We start from the raw sequence: 22,530 nt of genomic DNA on the forward strand, positions 1-22,530 counted from the left end.
GGAGGAGGGGAAGCCGGGAGGAAGCAGAGACAGGACACCTGACCCAAACTGACCAAAGAGGTATTCCATACCACAGCACGTCATGCCCAGGATGTAACTGGGAGTTAGCCGGAAGGGCTGGGAGACTGCAGGGTTGGAGGAGGTATCGGTCGGAGCTTGGTCGGGCTTGGGGGCGAGTTATCGGTCAGCGGGTGGTGAGGTGTTGTATTCTGTTCCCTTGTTATTTCCTTTATCATTATTATCATTGGTGGTAGCAGTAGTGATCTGTGTTATACCTTAGTTACTAAACTGTTCTTATCTCAACCCGTGGGAGTTGCATTCTTTTGATTCTCCTCTCCGTCCCTCCGAGAGCAGGGGGAGGGCAAGAAAGGGGGGGAAGTGAGCGAACAAATTACCTGACTGGGTTTAAACCACGACAGAGTGGTATCTCTTAACAACCTTCCCCTGGTCAGAGGAAGCAGGTACATAAAACATCTGCCATGCTTTCTATATGGCGACTTTCGTTTGAGGACAGTGCATTGTCGCCGTGATGCCTGATCTTACAACTTGCTGTGACCACACAGAATTATAGAATTACAGAATCACAGAATGGTTTGGGTTGGAAAGGACCTTAAGATCATCCAGTTCCATGGCAGATCATCTCCATGGGCAGGGACACCTCACACTAAACCATGTCACCCAAGGTTTTGTCCAACATGGTTTTGAACACTGCCAGGGATGGGGCATTCACCACTTCTTCGGCCAACCTGTTCCAGTGCCTCACCACCTTCACAGTAAAGAACTTCTTCCTTGTATCTAACCTGAATTTCCCACTTTGCACAAGTAGGGGCTGACAATCCCTTGATTTACAGGGACTGGATTGAAATCTTCTTTCCCCTAATGCATCAGCCAGCCTTCAGGTAGGAGAATGCCTCAACCTTGAAAAGGTGAGCCTGAGCTGGATGCTGGAGCACAGAGGAGCTGCCCCACAAGCACATGACTTTTTTATTACATGGTACAACAAGGAGGCACCTAATACCAGGTCCCAGCTTCCTGACTCACAGATAGTCCAGGCATGAAAGGCTGGACTTCCCCTACAGCAGACCTACCAAACAAAGGAGCTGGGACGTCTTTTTACACTCACCTCCAAGATGTCTTGGTGTCCACTTCTTCCTTCTGGGATCCAAGATTTCACACGAGTCCTGTATTGGGTCTACAAGATTCATTTTTTGTGGTAGTCCTGCTATGGACTTTCTTCAGGCCCAGCCAGCCTTGCTCAGTCCTCAGGTTCCTGTGACAGGTTTTGTGATGAAGACCATTTCTTTTCAGAGAAGATGCTCTTTGGGCACAGGCACTCTCAGAAAGAGGGGACAGCAGTGTCTGAGCAAAACAATGAGCAAAAAAAAAAAGTGTCCTCAGCAAAAGGTGGGCAAAAGCAAGCGTAATGCCTTAAACTGGGACACCAATACTCTGTTTCTAGTTCTGCCACTAGTTTCTAGCCACAGAGATTTTTGTCAAGTCACCTAAAATGAGTAGCAATTAGATACTTTGGTGTCACAGTGCAAAAAGAGCTGTTTTTCCCTTTATACTTGTCAAGGAATAACACCACTTTCATCCACAGTGGGAGACACATACTGCAAGGACCTCAAATACCCCACAATGAACAGAGTCTGAAAATGGAGGGTACTTAACCTAGGAGAGAGGAACACTTGTTATGAAAACCCTATATGCTCAGTAATCCAAAGCTGCTTCATTCCACTGAGAGAAAACACACAATCTCAAGGATTCATTGCAAAAGCTACTACATAATGATAACAAACCCCTCTGCAAGTACTGTCCCCCTCAGCTGTCCAGCTCCACTCCTTCAATTATATCTCCTTCAATTATATCTGCCACTGCAGGCCCTTGTTTTATCAACCCCTCCAGCCCCTTGCAGCTCCATCAGCTGGTCTCCTGTAATGTTACCCTTCTTGCTTCTTCTGAACTTGAAGTACCAACACAACACAGCAAGGGCCAGGAGAAGGATCAGCACCAGTGGTAAGTACAGAATGAAGTTCAGCACTGATGGGGATAAGCAGGTTCTAGACAAAATGGTTGACTCTGGAGAAAAAAAAAAAAGGAGTGAGGCCCCAAGTAGTTTGAGTTTCTCTCTGTTTTTCTATAGGTTATTCTTTTACCACTTCCCCTCAATCTTCAATACCTATCAATTTTTATGAATTCAAGACCAGGTTGGACGAGGCCTTGGGCAATATGATTTAGCATAAGGTGTCCCTGCCCACGGCAGGGGGATTGGAACTAGATGATCTTAAAGTCCTTTCCAACCCTAACTATTCTATGATTCTATGATATAGGCTGCCTGAGGAGAAGGGGGAGAAAAAACATGCAATTTGCTTCAATTTCTTATTTTGGAAGGTCAGATAAAGCCCTGGTTTGTTCAGCTGAAGTTACTCCTGGTTGTAGGTATACTGGCATATGACTATGTCATTGCCCCTTGGCAATTGCTCAAACATTTGAATTTGTGATCCAGAGGGGCATTTTGAGATACCTGCATCACTGAAGAAACACATATGCACACAAGAGAAAAAGAGAGAGAGCGAACAAACACCCAGCTGATCTTCGCAGACTCACAGACTGGTTCAGGTTAGAAGGGCCTTTAAAGCTCATCCAGTTCCAACCCCCTGCCACGGGCAGGGACACCTTCCACTAGAGCAGGTTGTTCCAAGCCTTGTCCAACCTGGCTTTGATGCCAGGGATGGGGCACCCACAGCTTCTCCTGGATTTTGTGAAAACCATGAAAACCACTTGTCAAAAACCCACCAAAAATGGAGGAGAATTTTTCAGCAGTTACGAAGTAATTTTAGCAATGGTTACTCCACCAGTAATGGATCACAAGAGACAGAGGGAGCTGATGAAGGAGAAAAATCCAAGTGCTAGAAGGAGCCATGATGGACAACAGCAGGAACAAAACAGGAGGGGGATGAAGCACTGTCAGTCCCTCCCTATGCAATTAAATCCAGATTAGCTCTGCTGTAGTTGCAAACACATGTGAATAGGCTCCATGCCTGCCTGTGCCAGTAGCAGGCACAAGGGAAGGGTCCCCTGAGCTCTTCCACAATGGTCAGTACAGGTAACTCGTGCAGAAGTATACACACATGTAGGCACACAGCTCTATTGTTGCACTGGTCATGCACCCAACTCACCCTAAGAGGACAAAGGCTGTTTTTAGAGACCTCACTGGAGACGGACTTGCCAGCAAGAAATAATTTTTTCCCCAAAACAGTTAAGAGCTCTGGTCCCAATGGCACATGGTTTGTGCCCATGGTCTCACAGAGAGCACACAAGCCACAGAGCACTGCAGACATAAGTGCACTGAATGGTACCCTCTGGACCACATACCTCACAGTCAGAGCCCTCGATATCCCATATAACCACAACCTCCAATGTTTACAATGCCAAGCACCTGGGTTTCAGCCCTGGCAGATCATCAACACTGGGACTCACTGCCTCGCCCACCAGGCCCATAGCACATGTCCCTCAAAGGGCTCCTCTTCCTGGCTCCCAACATAACTCTGGTGATATCCCCAGCACTGATCCCCTCTGCAATCCCTTAGCAAGCCTTCCTGTCCCCACGGCACCTTTGCCATCGCAGCCAGCATCACTAATGTGGGATGAGGAGCCCCTTCCACCCAGCAGCATTACCCATCAGGATGGTAATGAGCTGGATGTACTTCAAGCGTGCCAAGATTTGCAGAAACCAGTCCCTCCCCTCACCCTGTTGCTGCCACTCCTGTACCCAGCAGTGGTACAGCCCAGCGTCAGCCCCCTCCATGCTGTGCAGTGTCAAGTTGAAGTCATTGGCAGCAGGGTGGCGGAGGCACAGCCTCCCTGCCAGGCTCTCCCGGGGGTACTGGACAGAGCCATTATGGTGGAGGGTGAGCAGGGTCCTGATGCAGCTGCTCTTATTGCCCCTAAACCATGTGGCCAAGAAGCAGGTGGTGGGCAGGCGGGCACCCTGCAACAGGCAGTGCAGCGTCACCTCCTCTCCCTCCCTCACCAAGATGATGCGGCTGGTTTTCTCCAGCTGCAGCTCCTGCCCTGAAGTAGGATGTGAGCAGAAAGATATGTTGAGTTGCCATATAAATGCGTCTGTCTGTGCCTGCAGGCTGATGGAAATCCTCTAGCATAAAGTGTGTGGAATTGGGATGGCAAGAGCCTCTGCAGGACACCCACAGACCCCTTGCTCCATGAGGTGTTCCCCTCATCATCTCTGCCCCCTATTCATAACCCTCTGCTGTAATAATTCCCACCTACTCCAAATATGTGATAGGGCATCATTTAGACAAAATGCTATTTAGGAAGCTGGAATTCTCTGATCTGCTTTATTTAGAATTGCAACCCAGTGAGGCTGAGAGAGGGAAGTACTGATGCAGGGACACCCAGCATGCACCTGAGCAGTGCAGTGCTGAAGGAGGGAGCAGCTGAGTCTTCAGCCTTGTTCCCCACAGCAATGTGCTGCAGGGTAAGGAAAACTGGATGTCTGGCTTCAAGATGTTCAGGAGTACCAGAAAAGGGTTTCTTCTCTATTCTGAGCACTGACAACCAACAAAGCACACCTCATGCTGGAGGAAAAAGAAGATGCCATGATTCACTGTTATGAAGCATTAGACAGCATCTGTCAGTGGCAAAAATACCAGCTTGTCTGGGTTGGGAGGATGTAGTAAATCCCCCTAATTCCCTATTTCCCTTCAAGAGGCACTGATGCCTCCTGCATCCCCAAGTTTCAGATCCAGCGCAGGAGCCACTGCTTTTCCCTAAGCCCTGCCAGCTTTGGGGAGGCCCCATAATAAACTTTTCCAGCCTCCTCCAGCAGCACTTATACAAGGGATAACCCTCTGCTCACCTGGGAGCTTGAACTCCAGTGTGGTCCTTCCTGATGCTTCCTCTGGGAGTTTGTACTCAATGGCTGTGTGTCCTGGGTTCAGCAGTAGCAGTCAATTTTTCTCCTTCTTGGTAGCTGGTGCAGCGCTGTGTTTTGACTTCAGCCTGGGAACAGTGCTGATAACACCAATGTTTTCAGTTGTTGCTAAGTAATATTTAGCCTGACCAAGGACTTTGTGAGGCTCATGCTGTGCCAGAGAGGAGGGGAAGCCAGGGGGAAGCAGAGACAGGACACCTGACCCAAGCTAGCCAAAGAGGTATTCCATACCACAGCACATCATGCCCGGGGTGGGGGGTAACTGGGAGTTACCCGGAAGGACACGGGCTTCTGGGTCAGACTCGTTTCTCGGCAGGTGGTATTGTATTCTCCTCCCTTGTTATTTTCTCTTATCATTGTTGTCGTTGGTGGTAACGGTGGTGATCTGTGTTGTACATTGGTTGCTGGACTATTCTTGTCTCAACCCATGGGAGTTGCACCCTTTCAATTCTCCTCCCTGTCCCTTAGGGAGCAGGGAAGGGGAGAGCCCACGGGGGAGGGGGGGGGGGTGGGTGGGGGGTGGAGGGGTCTCGATTGCTTCCAGCCAGGCACCACTTACTGGGAGTGAGTGAACAAGCTAACTGGCTAGGGTTTACACCATGACACTGTGTCAGCACCGCCAGCAATTTCCACAGAGTGATCTTCTGTAGCCACCTGTCCTGGGTTCAGCAGTAGCAGTCATTTTTCTCCTTCCTGGTAGCTGGTGCAGTGCAGTGTTTTGACTTCCAGCCTGGGAACAGTGCTGGTGATACCGATGTTTTCGGTTGTTGCTAAGTGATGTTTACCCTGACCAAGGACTTTGTGAGGTTCATGCTGTGCCAGGGAGGAGGGGAAGCCGGGAGGAAGCAGAGATGGGGCACCTGACCCGGGCTAGCCAGGGAGGTATTCCATACCACAGCACATCATGCCCGGGGTGGGGGGTAACTGGGAGTTACCCGGAAGGACACGGGCTTCCGAGTGGGACTCGTTTCTTGGCCGGTGGTATCGTATTCTCTTCCCTTGTTATTCTCTCTCATCATTGTTGTTGTTGGTAGTAGCGGTGGTGATTTGTGTTGTACATTGGTTGCTGGACTGTTCTTGTCTCAACCCGTGGGAGTTGCACTCTTTCGATCCTCCTCCCTGTTCCTCTGGGAGCAGGGAAGGGGAGAGCCCCGGGGGGCAGGGGGGGGGGGGCCTCGATTGCTCTCAGCCCGGCACCACTCACTGGGAGTGAGTGAGCAAGCTGCCTGGTTAGGGTTTAAACCATGACACCACCCAAAGCTTGCTTTCTAAAACGGAGAAACAAAATCATCATGCTGGCTGCAGCTGCCAATAAGAAGATGCTGGAGAGGAAGGCTGGCCTGAGAGGCCCACTGAAAGAGAAGGGAGAAAGAGGGTGCTAAGAGGACAAAGACCCAATAAGGGATGCTGTAACTGGGTGTGTGGGAGGAGGGAAAGAACAAATCCACACACCCTTATTTGAACTGTGGCAATGAATCACCTGGGTGCTGCTGGACAGGGAAGCAGCAGAGGAGCCTGGGGGACCAAGGGGCTTGAACATAAGTGTCACACATAAGTGACAAAAACAGCACATCACTTTGGAGGCTGTGAATAAATGTCTTAGCTCAGAGAGACTGCAGAGCCTGAGTGGGTTTCACAAACAGTTGCCATCTCAGGTCTTTGCTGTGGTTACTAACCCAAACCCACACAACACAGTCCTGAACATCCGTTGTGATTACACCCAGCAATTATTCAATTTAGCAGTGAACACATCAGGAGAGGAGAGCTGTGGTGCTGCCTGCAGCTCTGCCCCCCTAGCAGGGTACATGGCTGCTCCTGGTTTGAGACCCCCTTCCAGCTGCACACCACCTCTTGCTAACACCTTTCCTACTCCTCCAGCAACAGAAAGGCTGTGAACCAGTCTCTTCAAAGGGCCTCTAGCTACCTGTGTTTCTCCTCAGCTGAGATACCACCTCTGCCAGATGAGGCCAGCAGTCAGGGGAAGAGGTACACACAGGTATCTACCTGTGGGTAAATAGAAATGACTTGGCATGAGACACCATCAGGATTTTAAGTGAACGTAGGCTGAGTTTCCATTCTTACATTTTCCTTTCTACCAGCTGAGCAGCAGGATGCCCTGTGCCATGGAGGACAGGGGCAGCCAAGCTCTCTTAAGCTCATTTCCTGGGTGCCAGTTCAAGTACACACACTGAGATGTCCCTGCAGAGCATCTCAGCCCCTGCCCTCAGCCACAGGCTCAGCAGGGTGCTCTTCTCTGCAGCACTTCCCCAAGGGATGTGATGGCAGCAGGTTATGGAGAGGGACTGTGGACCAGGAGGGAGCTGTGGCTTCTCCTACAGGGACTGGTGGGGAAGGGAGACACCACAGAATGAAGTCCACTCATGTCCCCTTTCTTCAAGCATTTCTTCTCAAAACTCGTGCAATCCACTTCAGAGACCATCAGTCTCTTTCTTGAGACTGGTCAATGCAAAATATCCCAACTGATGACTCCTGACACCCTGTCTGCCAACAAAACCTCCCTGCTCACATCCACTTATGTTGCTCATTTCTCTTTGCACCCTATTGCTCTTCCTCCCTCTTCTCTCCACACTGCATACACACTTTTTCACCAAAAGGTTGACAGTTTCCTCCACAATGGGACTTGCACAAGCCCCAGTACCTGCTTACTACCTCACTTCAGCAGAGACGTCCACTGGGAGGTCTAGGAGATTGCCACTCCCAAGGGATCAGCAAAGTGCTGCCCTGTGTTTCACAGCGCACATTTGCTGCTCTGAAGAAATAAGTAAGGGCAAAAAGCAGAAAAGATGGGAAAGCAATCACCATAATTAGAAAGCTATGCAAATTCAATCAGATCAACACACATCGTGATCAAGCAGGCTTGAGTGCACTTACGAACCAGATGCAAGTTGGTATCTTCGGACTTCAGCATTTAAAAGCATACCCAGCCCACAGCCAGCTCTAAGGAAGCACAAAACACCAGAGAGGGACACTGGGCATAGTCCTGGGCAGCCTACTCTAGGTGGCCTTGCTTCAACAGGGGCCTTGGAGCAGATGACCTCCAGATGTCCCTGCCAACCTCAGCTACCGTGTTTCTCTGACAGGTGAGCTGATCACGCTGGGAAAAGCAAGAGATTTGGCTCTTAACTTCAGCTGCTCAGTACAGAGGAATATAACACAGCAGCCTCCTGATGGCCAGGAGCTTTATTCAGGGACACAAAAGGGAGGGCTGACACTGTGGCTTGAGTATGGCCTGTCCTGACACCCGCAGGGACAGAAAATAGTTGAGAAGCAAAAGCTACTAGAGCTCAGAGAGAAGCCACAGGAACTGCTGGGGTAAGCACTTGACTTTGATGAGGAAAATTGCTGTTACATTCTCAGAGATCACCTCAAGAGGAAGCAGAGTACTTGCCATGAATCTAGCTTTGTTTCACCCCCAGCTCTCCTCTTGCTACCACTAAAGATCAATTACCAAAAAGGGCAAAGCAGCTGCCTCCATGTTCCTTTGGGACAGAAAGACATGCTTTCCATTTCTGTTTAATTAACTGAGAGTCTCTCACTGCTGGAGCCAGGGGAAGAGACTGTGAACATGGCTGTGCCTCATCCCATTGCTTCTAGAGCCGGCCTCCTTCCCAGAATTACTTCTCTCCCTTCCTAAGTTTCCTTTGCTGGCTCACGCTGCCTGAGACAGCACTAGAGCCAGCAGCCACCTCCCACTGTGCATTGTGCCCTCCCAGTTATCAACATCTTTAATGGCATTGCAGCTGCAATACCTTTGGAGCCAAATGTAGTATCTCTGCTGCTACTGTCTCCTCTGTGCAGATGCTCTACAATTACACCTGCTTATCTTTAGTGCCATTTAACCACTAACATGCACTCACAGACACTATCTGTTGTCACCCCCAGCCTCAGTACACCCCACAGACCTCCTGGCCCTGGGTGGCTGTAGCTCAGGTGTAACACAGAGCGTCCCAGCATCCAGCTCTGCAGGGGCAAGGAAAGAGCAGCAGTGGAGCAGGAGGGAGAGCACCACGGAAACAAACCTGAAAAGGGAAGGAAATGTTACCAGCTTATGATACCGCAAATCCATGAATTGTAAAAAAACAAAACAAAACAAAAAACCCACAGAAAATACATAATTTCAGTTCACTGGGTTGCAATTCTGAAAATCCAAGGATTAGAGGAAGGAGCACTTAACGCACAAAGTTAAAAGAACTCTCCTTTGCTGGCAGAACAGACAAGAGGGGAATAAAACCCAAACACATGTTCTCACACCCGCCTCCACAGGCTTAGAGGCTTTGGCAGGAATACCTCCAGTTCCTCCAGCAGCCCCATCCGTGAGCACAGCAAGCTGACACCATGCAGCAGGGAGCAAGCACAGGGAGGGTGGGCTGGAGGGCCCTTTATACTTGGCATAATCCGCAAATAAATAGGCATTTTCACTCCCCAACACCAAATTCGCCACAAAGAGTATTGTCAGGAGCTGTGGGTGCTGAGGAAGAAACAGGACAGGCAGCACCGTCTTTTGCAGCCCTGGGAGGTGACTCTGCTAGGGACACCCCAGCCATCACTGGTCCTGGTTGCCCCAATCATGTTTGATGGATTTGAAGTTGCAGAAGAGGAGACCTCTGCTGAAGAAGCACCTGAGGCGCTGCTTACCTGGCAGCACCACCTTTATTCCCACAGGATTGGACTTGGTGGGGGCTGCTGGTGGCCCCAACAGCAGGGTGTTCTTCCTCCAGACCTCCACCTCACACAGGTATGACCTGTTGGCACTGTGGATGGGCAGCCTGAAGGAGATGTCAGCCTTCGTCAACAGAGCTTTCCCCTGGAAGTGTGGCTGCACAGTCCCACAGGCCATGGTGCTGTGGTCCAGCTACTGATAGTGGCCACCGGACAGGCTGGGCTGGAAGAACCACCTCACAGACACTGGCACCTCCCTAAGGGTATAGTTAGTGCTCACTTGGCAGATGAGTTCAAAACTCTGCCCATATCTGACAGTGACAGTTCGGCTTCTCAGCATGGCGTACAGACCAAGACCTACTCGGGAAGAGAGAGCCTTTGGCACCACGACAGAAATCCTGCCCCATGTCACCCCTCTTCCTATGCAGGACATCCCCACTGCCTCAGCCACCTCAGCCCCATGGCAGCCACCACTCCTGCTGCTCCTCTGCCAGTGCCACTGTCCCATGGGTTGTCCTGTGTTCTTCCAGCCCCACACCGACCCTCCCTCTCTCCTGCCTCACCCCCTGCTCTCCCACAACCCGGGTAACCCTGAGTACCCTCTCTTCCAGGCTCCCCAGTCCCATCCTGCAAGAGGGAGCCAGGGATCCTCTGCTGATGCTGCTGCCCTGTTTGGACCAACCAGTGCGCTTGGACGTGCAGCCCAGCAATAAGAAAGGAAAACCACCCTAAATCACAGCCAAAAGCTGCCTCTCCATAAAGGCACACATTCCAGCAATCAAAAGAAACGCTGTGGGCATTGTATGCCAGGGAGGTTAGCATGCAGGGAGGTTAGCAGCTCTGTGCACAGACAGGAGGGCAGGAGAAGAAATGCGATGACTGCACCAGGGGTGTCTCTCTGACAAAGGCCACCATATGACACAGCAAGTGCATTTGTTGAGCTTAACTACTAGAAGTAATTATGCTGCTAGAACAGATATTTTGTATTTTAAGCTAAGGGACGGTCAGAAAGACCTCCTGAGCAAGCCACTGTCTTTGAGGTCTCTGCATTTTAGCTGTTCTGTCCCAGTTATCCCTCTGAAAACATGTCACATGGAGGACTTAAGCACTCTGCTAGAAATGGGGGTAATTGAAGCATGCCATGGCCAAGTGATCAGCCCCAGGTCATCCTGCAACAGCAGCAGTGGAGCTTAGAGCACAGCAGACTTCTGTCCACCCGCTTCTCCAGCCTTGCCTCCAGCACATACAGCTTGAAAGCCCAGAAATAGGACTGGCCTAACCCTCCCATGGAGCTGACACTGCTGTCTCCCGCTCCTTTATCCAGCTCTGGCTTCGGGACTACTCTGTCACTTAACAGCCATACTGCCCGCCGTCATCCTCATCTAACATGCTGGGGATCACCAGGGTGAAGGCACCAGAGTTCGCTTTCTCCAGCCGGAGGCTCCCCGGAATCCTGCTGTCCTGGTAGGTGCTGCCCAGGCTCAGGGTGCCATCTTGCTCCATGGTGGTCACCAGCAACCAAGGACCTGGGTGCTGCAGTGGCAGACACCCCCACTACACCAACATAGGGCTGATGGTTCCTTGCACCTCACAAAGCAGGATCAGGGCACCTCCTGCCATGACCTGCAGCGTGCTAGTAGACATGGACAGGCACAATTGGCTCTCTGCAAACAACAGTTACCAACTTGGAGGGGAAGTTGTTGTGCTCCTCAGAGAAAGCCAGAGATACTGCAGCATTGAATGGAGAGACTAGATAAATCTCGATAATAGAAACAGAAAGGAGTGCCTTTCTTGGGACACGGATACATAAAGAAATGTTTATGAAATAGTCTCAACAGGCATCTCCTGATACATTAGAATTGTCATCATACAGCTATGACAAGAAAACCAAGAGTCTACTGCACATCTCTCAGAGTGGTTTCTTACAAGCAATCCCTCCAAAACCATGAAATCACCCTGATGGAAATAGCAACTATTCCCCTCATCCAGAAGTACCTGCTCTGCTGGGTCCATCCCATGATCCTCAGAACAGCAACAGGCATTGCTCACAATTTTCCAAAGACACAGGGAGACCAAACCTCTTCAAAACTCTGTACCTATTTGCCCCAAAACATTGCAAAGAGCCTAAGCTATAGATTTACACTTTATTGAGAGCTGCAGCATTTGTCATGCTAATGTTTGCCAGAAGCAAGTGCTTTTTACACTATTATCTACCAAAACCTATGGCACATTTGCGATTTTGCTGTAAACAGCATGTGTGTTGCCCCTACCAAGATAAGGCCAGACTTGAAGTGTTCCCTAGTCAGGGATTATTGCAGGCTTTACCCAGAAGAGCAGCCACTAGGATTTACCAACCTCTCTGCTTCACATTCACTTGGATGCCTGATGACAGAACAGTGTGGATGCTGTGAAAGTCTCCAGGAGTCTTCACCTCCGAAACAGAGCAGCAGTATGTCCCATTGTCCTTCAGCCCCACCTCATAGATAGTGAGGACATAAACCATATTGCTTTGCTTGAATGCTTGGAGCTGCCCCAGCTTCTCTCTCTCTCCTCATATTCTGCCTCCAAAGACAATACCCCATGGCGGTCAGCCTTGGCCACTTCCATGCTGTTGAGGAGTCAAAGCACTTGAAAGTGCCTGCTGTTGCTCTTCTCAGATCCCACCAAGCAATTTATCTGCAAGGCATCACCTTCAGAAAGGGAGCTTTCAGCAACAGCAATGTCCATGGAGATGTTTCTACCTGTGGGTAGTCAAAAGCAAAGAGTGTGCTAGGGGGCCCTGCTCATGCTTTTCTCCTGCCTGGCAGCACTGATGGCCGCGCAGAGGGAAATGTGAGGGAATTCTCTGCTGAAACAGTTTTCATAAGAAAAGTCATCAGGATGGAAAACTTTGCCCATGGAGAGACAGCTGCCAGGCACTAACCAGCAATCTCAGGTGGAGGAGGCACCACAGTCCAGTGGAGCTAAGCTCCCCTCTTTACAGCAGAGCACCCCCCAAGATGGCCTTGGGCCACAGCCACCCCTGGCTCAGCTCAGGCATCCTAACCCAGAGGCATCAGTTTTTTGGGGGGAGCTGCTCTGTCTCACTTCCTGGAGCTCTTCTGTTTCATGTGACAAATATCCCTTAAGCCGGAAAGGGGCACAGAGGGGCTTTACCACTCAGTGGTGTTTTTAATTCTGCTGTCTGCAGAAAAGGTGAGTGGAGGTCTGGCACTCAAGTTGCTTGTCTGAATCTGATGCTGGTGGTCCCACACGCTGCAGCCCTCACTGGCTGCTGCAGGATGTGGGCAACAGATGCTCCCCAAGATAGAGAGGTTTTGGGGTAGTTCCACAGGAAGCAGAAATATCAAGATTGTAACAGCACACGGAAGTTGGAGGAAAGCAAGAGGAGGTGGAGATCATCTCCTAGGTTCCTGCCCTGTCCCTCATACTGACAAGCAGCAGACGTTGAGCAAAGAGGGTAGCACCATGGGGAGCACAAAGCCACCTTCTCCTTGGCAGACCCTCTTGGTCAGTCAGCTCCACCTGAAGTAAAGACCCAGTCTCTGGGTCCTATGATACATCTTACCTTTCTCACAGGGCCTCAAAGCCTCTGCCACTAATGCGCTCTGGTTCCCAGCACTGGTCTGGCTGAGGAGTGGATGCAGGCAGAGACCCACAGGGTGCCCCAAAACCTTGTGCCGTGACCCCACACAGCAGTGGCACAGCCAAAAACAGGGGTAGGGCTGAGCTCAGACTCCATGGGCAGGCAGTTTGGTCCACAACACTCCATCTCCTTGGGTCACTGTAGGGTCCCCCATGTCTAACAAGGGCAAGGCTATGTGCTGTAGCTTGGAGGTAAAACAGAGCAGCTCCCAGAGTGCCACTGCAAGGGCTTGAGTAATTTATTGAAAGCAGAGTACCCTGTGAATTTAAACACTGGTTCATAAACAGTTTGCAAACAGGAATCCTAGCCACTGCAGATGTGTTTTGCATTCCCAAATATTTGTTGGAAAGTTTATAGAAACCAGTGGAGTGGTTAGCCATGGTCAGAGTGGTCACTGGCTGCCGCTGTGGTGGGATGCTCAGCCCTGCAGGCTGGCCTCTCCCATGGGACCATGCTGACAGGATGGAAGGCTCATACGTCCGTTGCTATTTACCCCCCAGCAATACCAGCAGCTCTAATACAACCACCATGTTGTCCTCTTCCCACTATCGCCTGCCTTATACCCTTAACAGCTACCACAGGGCAAATAGTAAACTCTGACAAGGTTTCTCTACTTCTAAACAATCCTGTGGCACTGGTACCCAAAGCCACACTGGTCATGATGAACCCTCTTGAATAAGCGGATGGATGCAGGAAAGCACACTGATTGCTATTGCTCTCCAGGCAGCAGCAGACGTGGAAAGCCATTGCTGCAAACAGCGTGCAATAAGGGGAATAAAGCTGTGCCAGGTTTTAGGAACCAGACTGTTGACAGTGTGAGACTGCACTTTGCTTCCCTCCCCCAGTACCTTGCCTTCCTGAGTCACAGACAGGATGCTTGGTCCTTCCCTTTCTTTGGTTTCCTGCTCTGCCTCACCACCCTACCATGAGACACTGGTTTCCCTCCTTGCCCCAGCTCTGCAGCCTCCTTCATCTTCCCTGAGGCATGAGAACAGGGTACACCACATCCCCAGGCAGGTTTTCAGTGAAAGACTTGCTCCTGTTTTACTGCATATGTTAAAGGGTGTCAACTAGATGCAGACTTGTCTTGGCTGCTTTAAGGTAAAACTTACTTGTGAGAAAGGGAGTTTTTCCCTTCAACTGGGCACAGCTACACACCCACAGCTGAGGGAAGAGCAGGGAAACAACTGCAGCCAGCAAAAGGCATGTGTTCAGATGAGTGGCAGCGAACACACTGTAACCATCCCAGGGCAGTGTGGAGAGAGGGATTTTCTTATTGGCCCTGGGAGATGCAGCACAGAGTCTGGAGATGCCAGGAGCCATAGAGTCATAGGATAGTTTGGTTTGGAAGGGACCTTCAAAACTCATCCAGTCCAACCACCCTGCAGTGAGCAGGGACATCTTCAACTAGATGAGGTTGCCCAGAACCACGGAACCAGAGCCATGGGAAGCTGCTGGGCAGAGGGAACACGAGGTGCCTGGCAAAGACTGGTGTTTGGGAGGACAGGCAGCACTTGCAAAAGGCTGGTTTTAAGCTTTCCTATTTTAATCCACCTTACACATGGTAGCAAATCTAAGTCTCCTCCTTCTAAATACTTCATATTACATTTTCCTAAAGCATAAGACAGGAGTTAGGTGCACCTTCTTCAAAGCACAGTCTGACCCACAGTTCCATTACTACCATATGTGAACTACTAGGAAGGGACGCATAGATGGTCTAATAAACAGCAACACCAGTTTCTCTGAAAGCCAGTAGACTGGTGACAGCATGAACAGACAAGGCTACTGCTATAGAGCCTTAAATGCACAAAGGAGTTAGAATGAACATGTGAGCTTACAAGGACCTTACCCTGGCTCATGATCACCAGCAATGTCCTCCCAGATATCCTTCCACATCCCATCAGGATCCTCAATCCACTCAGCTTTCTCGCAATACAGTTGCCCTTGGTCAGACAGCTCCGCTCCTTCAATGGAGAGCTTGTATGTGGTGTTCCCAATCTTATTCAGCTGCACGTTTCCCACCAGAGCCCTCTGCGTGTAAGAGGGCCCTGGCTTCAAGATAAAGTCCTTGGAGAGGGTGAGGACCTCCTCAGAGCAGTGCTCTCCTGCTCCATGAAGATGGTACCAACCAATAGAGAGATGTGTGCTGGGCAGTGAGCTTGGACACCTCTCAGGTGAGCTCCACCTCATCCCCTTCGGTGCAGGTGAGGAACTGCGGTGCCAGGGAAGCACAGAGGGTGTCTGCAATCACTGAGCATGGGGAAGAAACAGAGAGCAGATGGTCAGAGGGAAAATTGTCTCTGGGCCTCAATGGGCAACGTGCCAGACACTACAAAACTGTGGTCAAGCCCTAATGAATCAGTCTGGGCTGCATCAAAAGGAGCGTGACCAGCAGGTCGAAGGAGGTGATCCTGCCCCTTTACTCTGCTCTTGTGAGACCTCACCTGGAGTATTGTGTGCAGTTCTGGTGTCCTCAACATAAAAAGGACATGGAACTGTTGGAACAAGTCCAGAGAAGGGCCACGAGGATGATCAGGGGACTGGAGCACCTCCTGTATGAAGATAGGCTGACAAAGTTGGGGCTGCTCAGCCTGGAGAAGAGAAGGCTGCGTGGAGACCTCATGACAGCCTTCCAGTATCTGAAGGGGGCCTATAGGGGTGCTGGGGAGGGACTCTTCATTAGGGACTGTAGTGACAGGACAAGGGGTAATGGGTTAAAACTTAAACAGGGGAAGTTTAGATTGGATATAAGGAGGAAATTCTTTCCTGTTAGGGTGGTGAGGCACTGGAATGGGTTGCCCAAGGAAGTTGTGAATGCTCTGTCCCTGGCAGTGTTCAAGACCAGGTTGGACGAGGCCTTGGGTGATATGGTTCAGTGTGAGGTGTCCCTGCCCATGGCAGGGGGGGTTGGAACTTCAGGTCCTTTCCAACCCTATTCTATGATTCTATGAATCTGACAGCATAGGAGAAATATCTTTCGTAGTTGATTGACAAGGCTTTCATCAGCTGATGCAAAGGCATGTGAAGTGCTTAAAATCTCAGCAAGCAAGAAAGCACAATGAAGCTCTTTGCAGTACCCTCTTTAGTCAAACTATGACCAGTACTAATTAGGCAACCCCAAAGAGATTAACATCCAGCCCCTCACAATCCCAAGTGCAGACTGGTACACCACTAGCATAAAGAGAATACAGGGATGAATACCAAGGGGAATTACTACTATAGCATCAAAGAATACCGGGTTGGAAGAGACCTGTCATGGTTTAAGCTCAGCCGTAAATCACGCAGTCGCTCTCTCACTCCCCCCACCCCCTTCCTTCCCCTGCTCCCTGAGGGATAAGGAGGAGAATCAAAAGAATGTAACTCCCACGGGTTGAGATAAGAACAGTCCAGTAACTAAGGTATAACACAAACCACTACTGCTACCACCAATAAAATAATGATAAGGGAAATAACAAGGGAAGAGAATACAATCGCTCACCACCCACTGACCGATACCCAGCCCAACCTGAGCAGTGATCTAGCCCTTCTGGGTAACTGCCCCCAGTTTATATAGTGGGCATGACGTGCTGTGGTATGGAATACCTCTTTGGTTAGCCTGGGTCAGGTGTCTGTCTCTGCTTCCTTCCAGCTTCCCCTCCTCCCCAGCAGAGCATGAGACTCACAAAGTCCTTGGCCAGACCAAACATTTGAGCAGTAACTAAAAACATCAGTGTTATCAGCTCTGTTCCCAGGCCGAAAGTCAATACCACAGCACTGCACCAGCTACTAAGATGGAGAAAAAATGACTGCTACTGCTGAACCCAGGACAGTACCTACCCCTTATTCCATACCATTCACGTCATGCTCAGATCCCACATTTTCAAGATACCATCACTCTTATCTCAGTGCACTCTTATCTTAGTGCATGGACCAATCCCTATAAAGCTGCTGAATCCATCTGGTCCATGATGTCAGGCTGCACCTCTTGTAACAATCGTTCAGAGCAGGAGAGGCTGTGTGCAGTGTTCACACTCGTGAATAACCTGGGCAATAGCGTCTGTTACCAAGTCCACCCCTTGATCATGATTCCGTCTTTATGTTGCATGTCTGCTGCGATGGCCTGAAGTGTCATGGGCCCACCAGGTTCAAAATAATTCACCATCCCCTTCAGCAGTTTCTGCAGCTTGTTGATTGGGACTCCATACAGCTGCCTTCCATCTCCAATGCTTCCAAAGCACGGGAGGGGCCCCGTGGACTACATACTCACCCGTACTGTCCCACACACCCTGCCACTCATGACTGTCCAGCCTTGGGGAAAACCTCTTGGTCCTCTGTCCTGGGTTCAGCAGTAGCAGTCAGTTTTTCTCCTTCTTGGTAGCTGGTGCAGCGCTGTGTTTTGACTTCCAGCCTGGGAACAGTGCTGATTAACACCGATGTTTTCAGTTGTTGCTCAGTAATGTTTACCCTGACCAAGGACTTTGTGAGGCTCATGCTCTGCCAGGGAGGAGGGGAAGCCAGGAGGAAGCAGAGACAGGACACCTGACCCAAACTGACCAAAGAGGTATTCCATACCACAGCACATCATGCCCGGGGGGTAACTGGGAGTTACCCGGAAAAACATGGGGTCTTCTGGGTGGGACTTGATTTTCGGCGGGTGGTATCATATTCTCTTCCCTTGTTATTTTCTCTTATCGTTGTTGTTGGTGGTAGCGGTGGTGACTTGTGCTGTACACTGCTTGTTGGACTGTTCTTGTCTCAACCCATGGGAGTTGCATTCTTTTGATTCTCCTCCCCATCCCTCTGGGAGCGGGGAAGGGGAGAGTCCCTGGCGGGGGGGGGGACGCAGGCCTCAATTGCTTCCAGCCTGACACCAATCACTGGGAGTGAGTGAACAAGCTGTCTGGCTAGGTTTAAACCACGACAGTCCTCCTATATCATCGTCTAACCCTAGACAAGACCCAAACCCAACTCTGCTTAACTTTCGAGATCAGACAAAATGGTCATGGATAAAACACACTGTATCAACATGCTGATCCCCATCACAGTCAGCAGGCAGGTCCCAGGGGTAGCCAAAGGCCATTCAAAACCTTCAGAACTCTCTAACGATGCTGCTGTACTTGCCACTGGGGCTGGTGTAGCTGCTGTGCTTGCCGGCTCTCCCACCACCAGCTTCTCTTTTTCCGAGTCCAGATCTTCCTCCTCTGCCTTGCTGGGAAAGGCTGCATGGTCTCCTGCATCCTCCACTTGTCCCGGGTGCCCGAGGCTGGACTCAGCTGAGGCAGGTCCAAAGGTGGTACCTTGCTCTCTGCATCCTCCTGGGGCTCGGACTTGTGGGGCTCAGCAGGTGGTTGCTGGGGGATGCTCTCAGCTGCCACGGGGCTGGGCTCAGCTGCAGGGCTCGGCTCCTCCGCTGCCTCCTCCCGCTGCTAGGCAGCCGCCACCTTCCCCTTCTCAACCGCCCTGACCTCCTCCACTGGCAGCTGCCCCCTCCCAGCCTCCTGGTCCCCGGGGCCGCTCTCCCGGGCCACTTTGGCCACCGCTGGCTCCCGGGGCCGCTCCCCCTCAGCTCCTTGCAGCCTCACAAAGACAGAGGCGAGGATGGGGGCCAGGCCGGTGAAGAGCAGCCGGACGGCCAGGTACAAGTCCACCGCCACGTCCGTCCCGCCCTGCTGCTGGAGCCCACCCGTATTACAAGTCATTGCCATGAAGTACAGTGAAACAAGAACCTTAGCCCAAGGTCCCCAGCCAATAAATACTAACACAGCAAATACCGGCTGTAAGTAAGGTACGACATGCTGAAACTGTGAGATCAAGAGCAACAACTTTGAGAGCCAATAAATCAGCTTTGTGACGAGTGACTATTAATCAGAAACACTTAATGCTTTTCATGAACATGATTAGACACACTCTGGTCAGATCTGTCGTTATCTCAACCCTTTGTGCCCCACATTGGGCCTGTCGTGGTTTAAGCTCAGCTGTAAATCACGCAGTTGCTCTCTCACTCCCCCCACCCCCTTCCTTTCCCTGCTCCCAGAGGGATGGGGAGGAGAATCAAAAGAATGTAACTCCCACAGGTTGAGAAAAGAACAGTCCAGTAACTGAGGTATAACACAAAACCACTGCTGCTGCCACCAATAATAATAATGATGATAAGGGAAAATAACAAGGGAAGAGAATACAATCGCTCACCACCCACTGACTGATAATACTCAGCCCAACCCCGGCAGTGATCTAGCCCTTCTGGGTAACTGCCCCCAGTTTATATAGTGGGTATGACATGCTGTGGTATGGAATACCTCTTTGGCTAGTTTGTGTCAGGTGTCCTGTCTCTGCTTCCTCCCAGCTTCCCCTGCTCCCGGGCAGAGCATGAGACTCAGAATGTCCTTGAACGTTTGAGCAGTAACTAAAAACATCGGTGCTATCAGCACTGTTCCCAGGTCGGAAGTCAAAAACACAGCACCACACCAACTACTAAGAAGGACTAAAAATGACTGCTACTGCTGAACCCAGAACAAGACCTCAAGGATCATCTGGACCAGCCTTTCAGGCAAAGCATGACATAGATGAGATGTCCCAGCACCCTGTCCAGCTCAATATTAGAAACTTTCAACACTGTGGAGTCCATCACTTTCATGGGGAGATTATTCCAATGGCTGATTGTTCTCATTGTGACCATGCCATCATGTAACTCCATGGGCTCACAGTAGAGCCTTTCCCTTTGCCTCTTCCCCCTATTACCTTCCCCCTTCCCTGCTGCTTCCCTCCATATGTGGGTATCATGCTTGGGTCAAGCCCTACACCCTGACCTGAGAGTACATCAACAGCTAACGTACTGAGCCTGAAAACTGCTGTCTTCTTAAGTGCTTAGCTGAGAAATGCTGTGGCTGAGTCAGGAGCTGAAGTTAAATGTCGGGCCACGGGACAGCAGAGGCTTCCTCTCTCTTCCCCTTGCCCTGGCTGGGAGGCAAAGGCCAGAGCAACCTGCAAGGGGACATGACCAGGGGTATGGCCAGCAGTTAGCAGCAATCCCACAGTGGGAAGAGTAATAAAATTTTTGTCCCCTGGTCCCATTAACCACCCCTTTTCCCAGCTGCCCCTCTGTCAGAGACCCAGAGACAAGCACTTCTTGTGCTCTTGGAGGCAGTGGAAACCTGACTGTGCCCCTGCCCAGCAGCAAGCAGGGCTCTCTTTCAGGACCCACCTGGGAGGTTCATCTTGGCGCTGTAACTCCCAAAGTACCTCTCGTCAGTGTTGGGCGTGTGGCACTCGTACTCGCCAGCATCCCGGTCCTGCAGGTCGGTGATGTGCAGCAGGACGGCGTCCCCCTGCACCCGCTCCACGTAGATCCCACGGCTGCGCACGCGTTGGGTGTAGATGGCGTAGGGGAAGGATGGGTCAACGGTGCTGACGATCTGCACCTCCCGCTCAGGGGCCGAGGGCAGGCAGATGGACCACTGGGAGTTCTGCTCCGACGGGCCCTGGTAGCCGCTCACCTTGCACCACAACGTGATGTGGGAACCCTAATGAGGTAGAAGGGCCCCTTCTTAACAGTCAACAGCTGCTGGCCAGTGCTCAAGCCTGCTGGCAAACAGTCAGCACACCGCAAGGGCTGCACACTCAAAACAGTAGTGGGTCTGGATGTGCAAGAGATCACAACTGAAAAGAATTGCTGCGTAATCTCATTCTTTGAAGCATGAAGTCCAAGGGACGTCACACCCCTTGCGACTGCAAGAACAAGTCCTGTTACAACAGATCTCTAAACTTTCCTGTCTCTACCACACTGGAATTCAAATGACAGATCAGATCACTACGGCTGGAAGGTTATCAAGCCTGCTTGTGGCAGGAGAGCATCTCTTAGCCAGCAACCAGGTAGAGAACACCGGAAGAAGCTTGTGGAGTGTTACAATTCAGAAGGCAAAGCACTCAGGTCCTGCACAGCAGGGGGGATAAGGGAGCAGTTGCCAAAGCTGACCACTGCAAGGGAAGGAGATGCAATGCAGAAGCCAAGGGATGTGTGTAGCAGAGGGAACCGGCAGGCTGGGTGCTGCAGAGGTGCTCCATGGACAGAAACCAGGGAGGATGCGGGAGATGGGGCCAGCAAGGCAGAGGGCACCAGGAGAACCCAAGGGCTTCCCTCTGTTTCTGCCTGAAGAGGCTTTGGTGATGGCCACCCATGCACCCTCCCCTCCTGCAGAGCTCCCAGTGGTGACAATTGCTCTGTTTCAATGCCCAACAGGCACACCAAGCAAAACGCCCACTGGATGTGGGCACTGAGTCAAAAACCAGCCACAGAGACCAGCTCAGGGAAGAGAGTTGGTGGCAGCACAGCCTAAGGAACCCTCAGAAACCCCCTCCCAAGGGAAGGGGAGATGAAGTAGCCCCCTCCATGCTCCCCACAGCCACACAACAGGGGTGCTCATGTCCCTTCACCAAACCCCCGGGAGGGTCCAGGCTATTGCTTTGCAGTGAAAGCACACTGCCGAAAGCAGACCATGCCACCGCAGCTCTTCCCATGACCATGGAGTCAGAGCAGTGCTGGCTGAGCCACCCACCTGCAAATGTCTCATCTGTACTGAGGGGGTGCTTTATATCCCCCCCCTACCCCAGGAAAGCTGCCACCACCACTAGGCAGGACACTCACCCAGGAGGAGGAAGGCGGCTGGCAGGCACTGCCCCAGCCCCATGGAAAACAGCTCTGCTTGTGTCTGCTTCCAGAGAGGCGGTGGAAGGCTCTCACACAGTGGTGACAGCAACTCTTCTGTTTTGAAAGTATCTAGGAGAAAGCTGCCTTGTGGTGATGGTTTCCTCTGTTCCTCTGCTCAAAAATGCCGTTGCACCCAGTTGGGAAGATGGGTGCAACGTAACATGCCTGTGGGAGGTGACACTGAGCACCCCAGCCCCATGCTGCAAGGGTGATTGATGCCCGAGGCTGCTGCTGCCTGGTGCCCAGTGGCTTTGCCTTTGGACAGCAGCTCACAGGCTAACCTTCTGCCTCATGACTTCCACTTTGTTCCATGAAACAGCTCACTCCTGGCTAACAGAGAGGGTGAGGGGTCAGGCCCCAGTGAGGAACAGGGGAAGATTTCTAGGGATGAAGCTCCCCACAGCTAGTTATTTTTCCACAGCTGCAGACAGCAGCATGATGCCATAGGTACAAGTTGGGGTGGCACAGTGCTCCCCAAGGATGGCTGACCAAGCTCTGCCTCAGCGTGCAGTGGGCAACCCAAGTGGGGTGCCTCTCCCACAGAACCCTCACCAGCCTGGCTACACA

At 51.2% G+C, this 22,530-nt stretch overlaps 1 protein-coding gene across 1 annotated transcript; it reads right to left on the minus strand.

The window, feature by feature from the left end:
- Window positions 1–1,858: 1,858 nt before the first annotated feature.
- CD101 (CD101 molecule) lies at window positions 1,859–21,943 on the minus strand. Its single transcript, XM_057410556.1, is given in 15 exon segments — window positions 1,859–2,085; window positions 3,685–4,074; window positions 4,880–4,934; window positions 5,561–5,608; window positions 6,209–6,222; window positions 9,611–9,991; window positions 10,915–11,298; window positions 11,990–12,182; window positions 12,185–12,375; window positions 15,130–15,161; window positions 15,163–15,423; window positions 15,425–15,530; window positions 20,461–20,781; window positions 20,784–20,840; window positions 21,901–21,943. Coding segments are annotated over 15 exon segments (2,703 nt in total).
- Between the last annotated feature and the right edge of the window lie 587 nt (window positions 21,944–22,530).

This window comes from Pezoporus wallicus, unplaced genomic scaffold, assembly GCF_028554395.1.
Source record: "Pezoporus wallicus isolate ANWC-B61680 ecotype Strahan unplaced genomic scaffold, APGP_CSIRO_Pwel_v1 contig_229, whole genome shotgun sequence".
Taxonomy (NCBI): Eukaryota; Metazoa; Chordata; class Aves; order Psittaciformes; family Psittacidae; genus Pezoporus; species Pezoporus wallicus.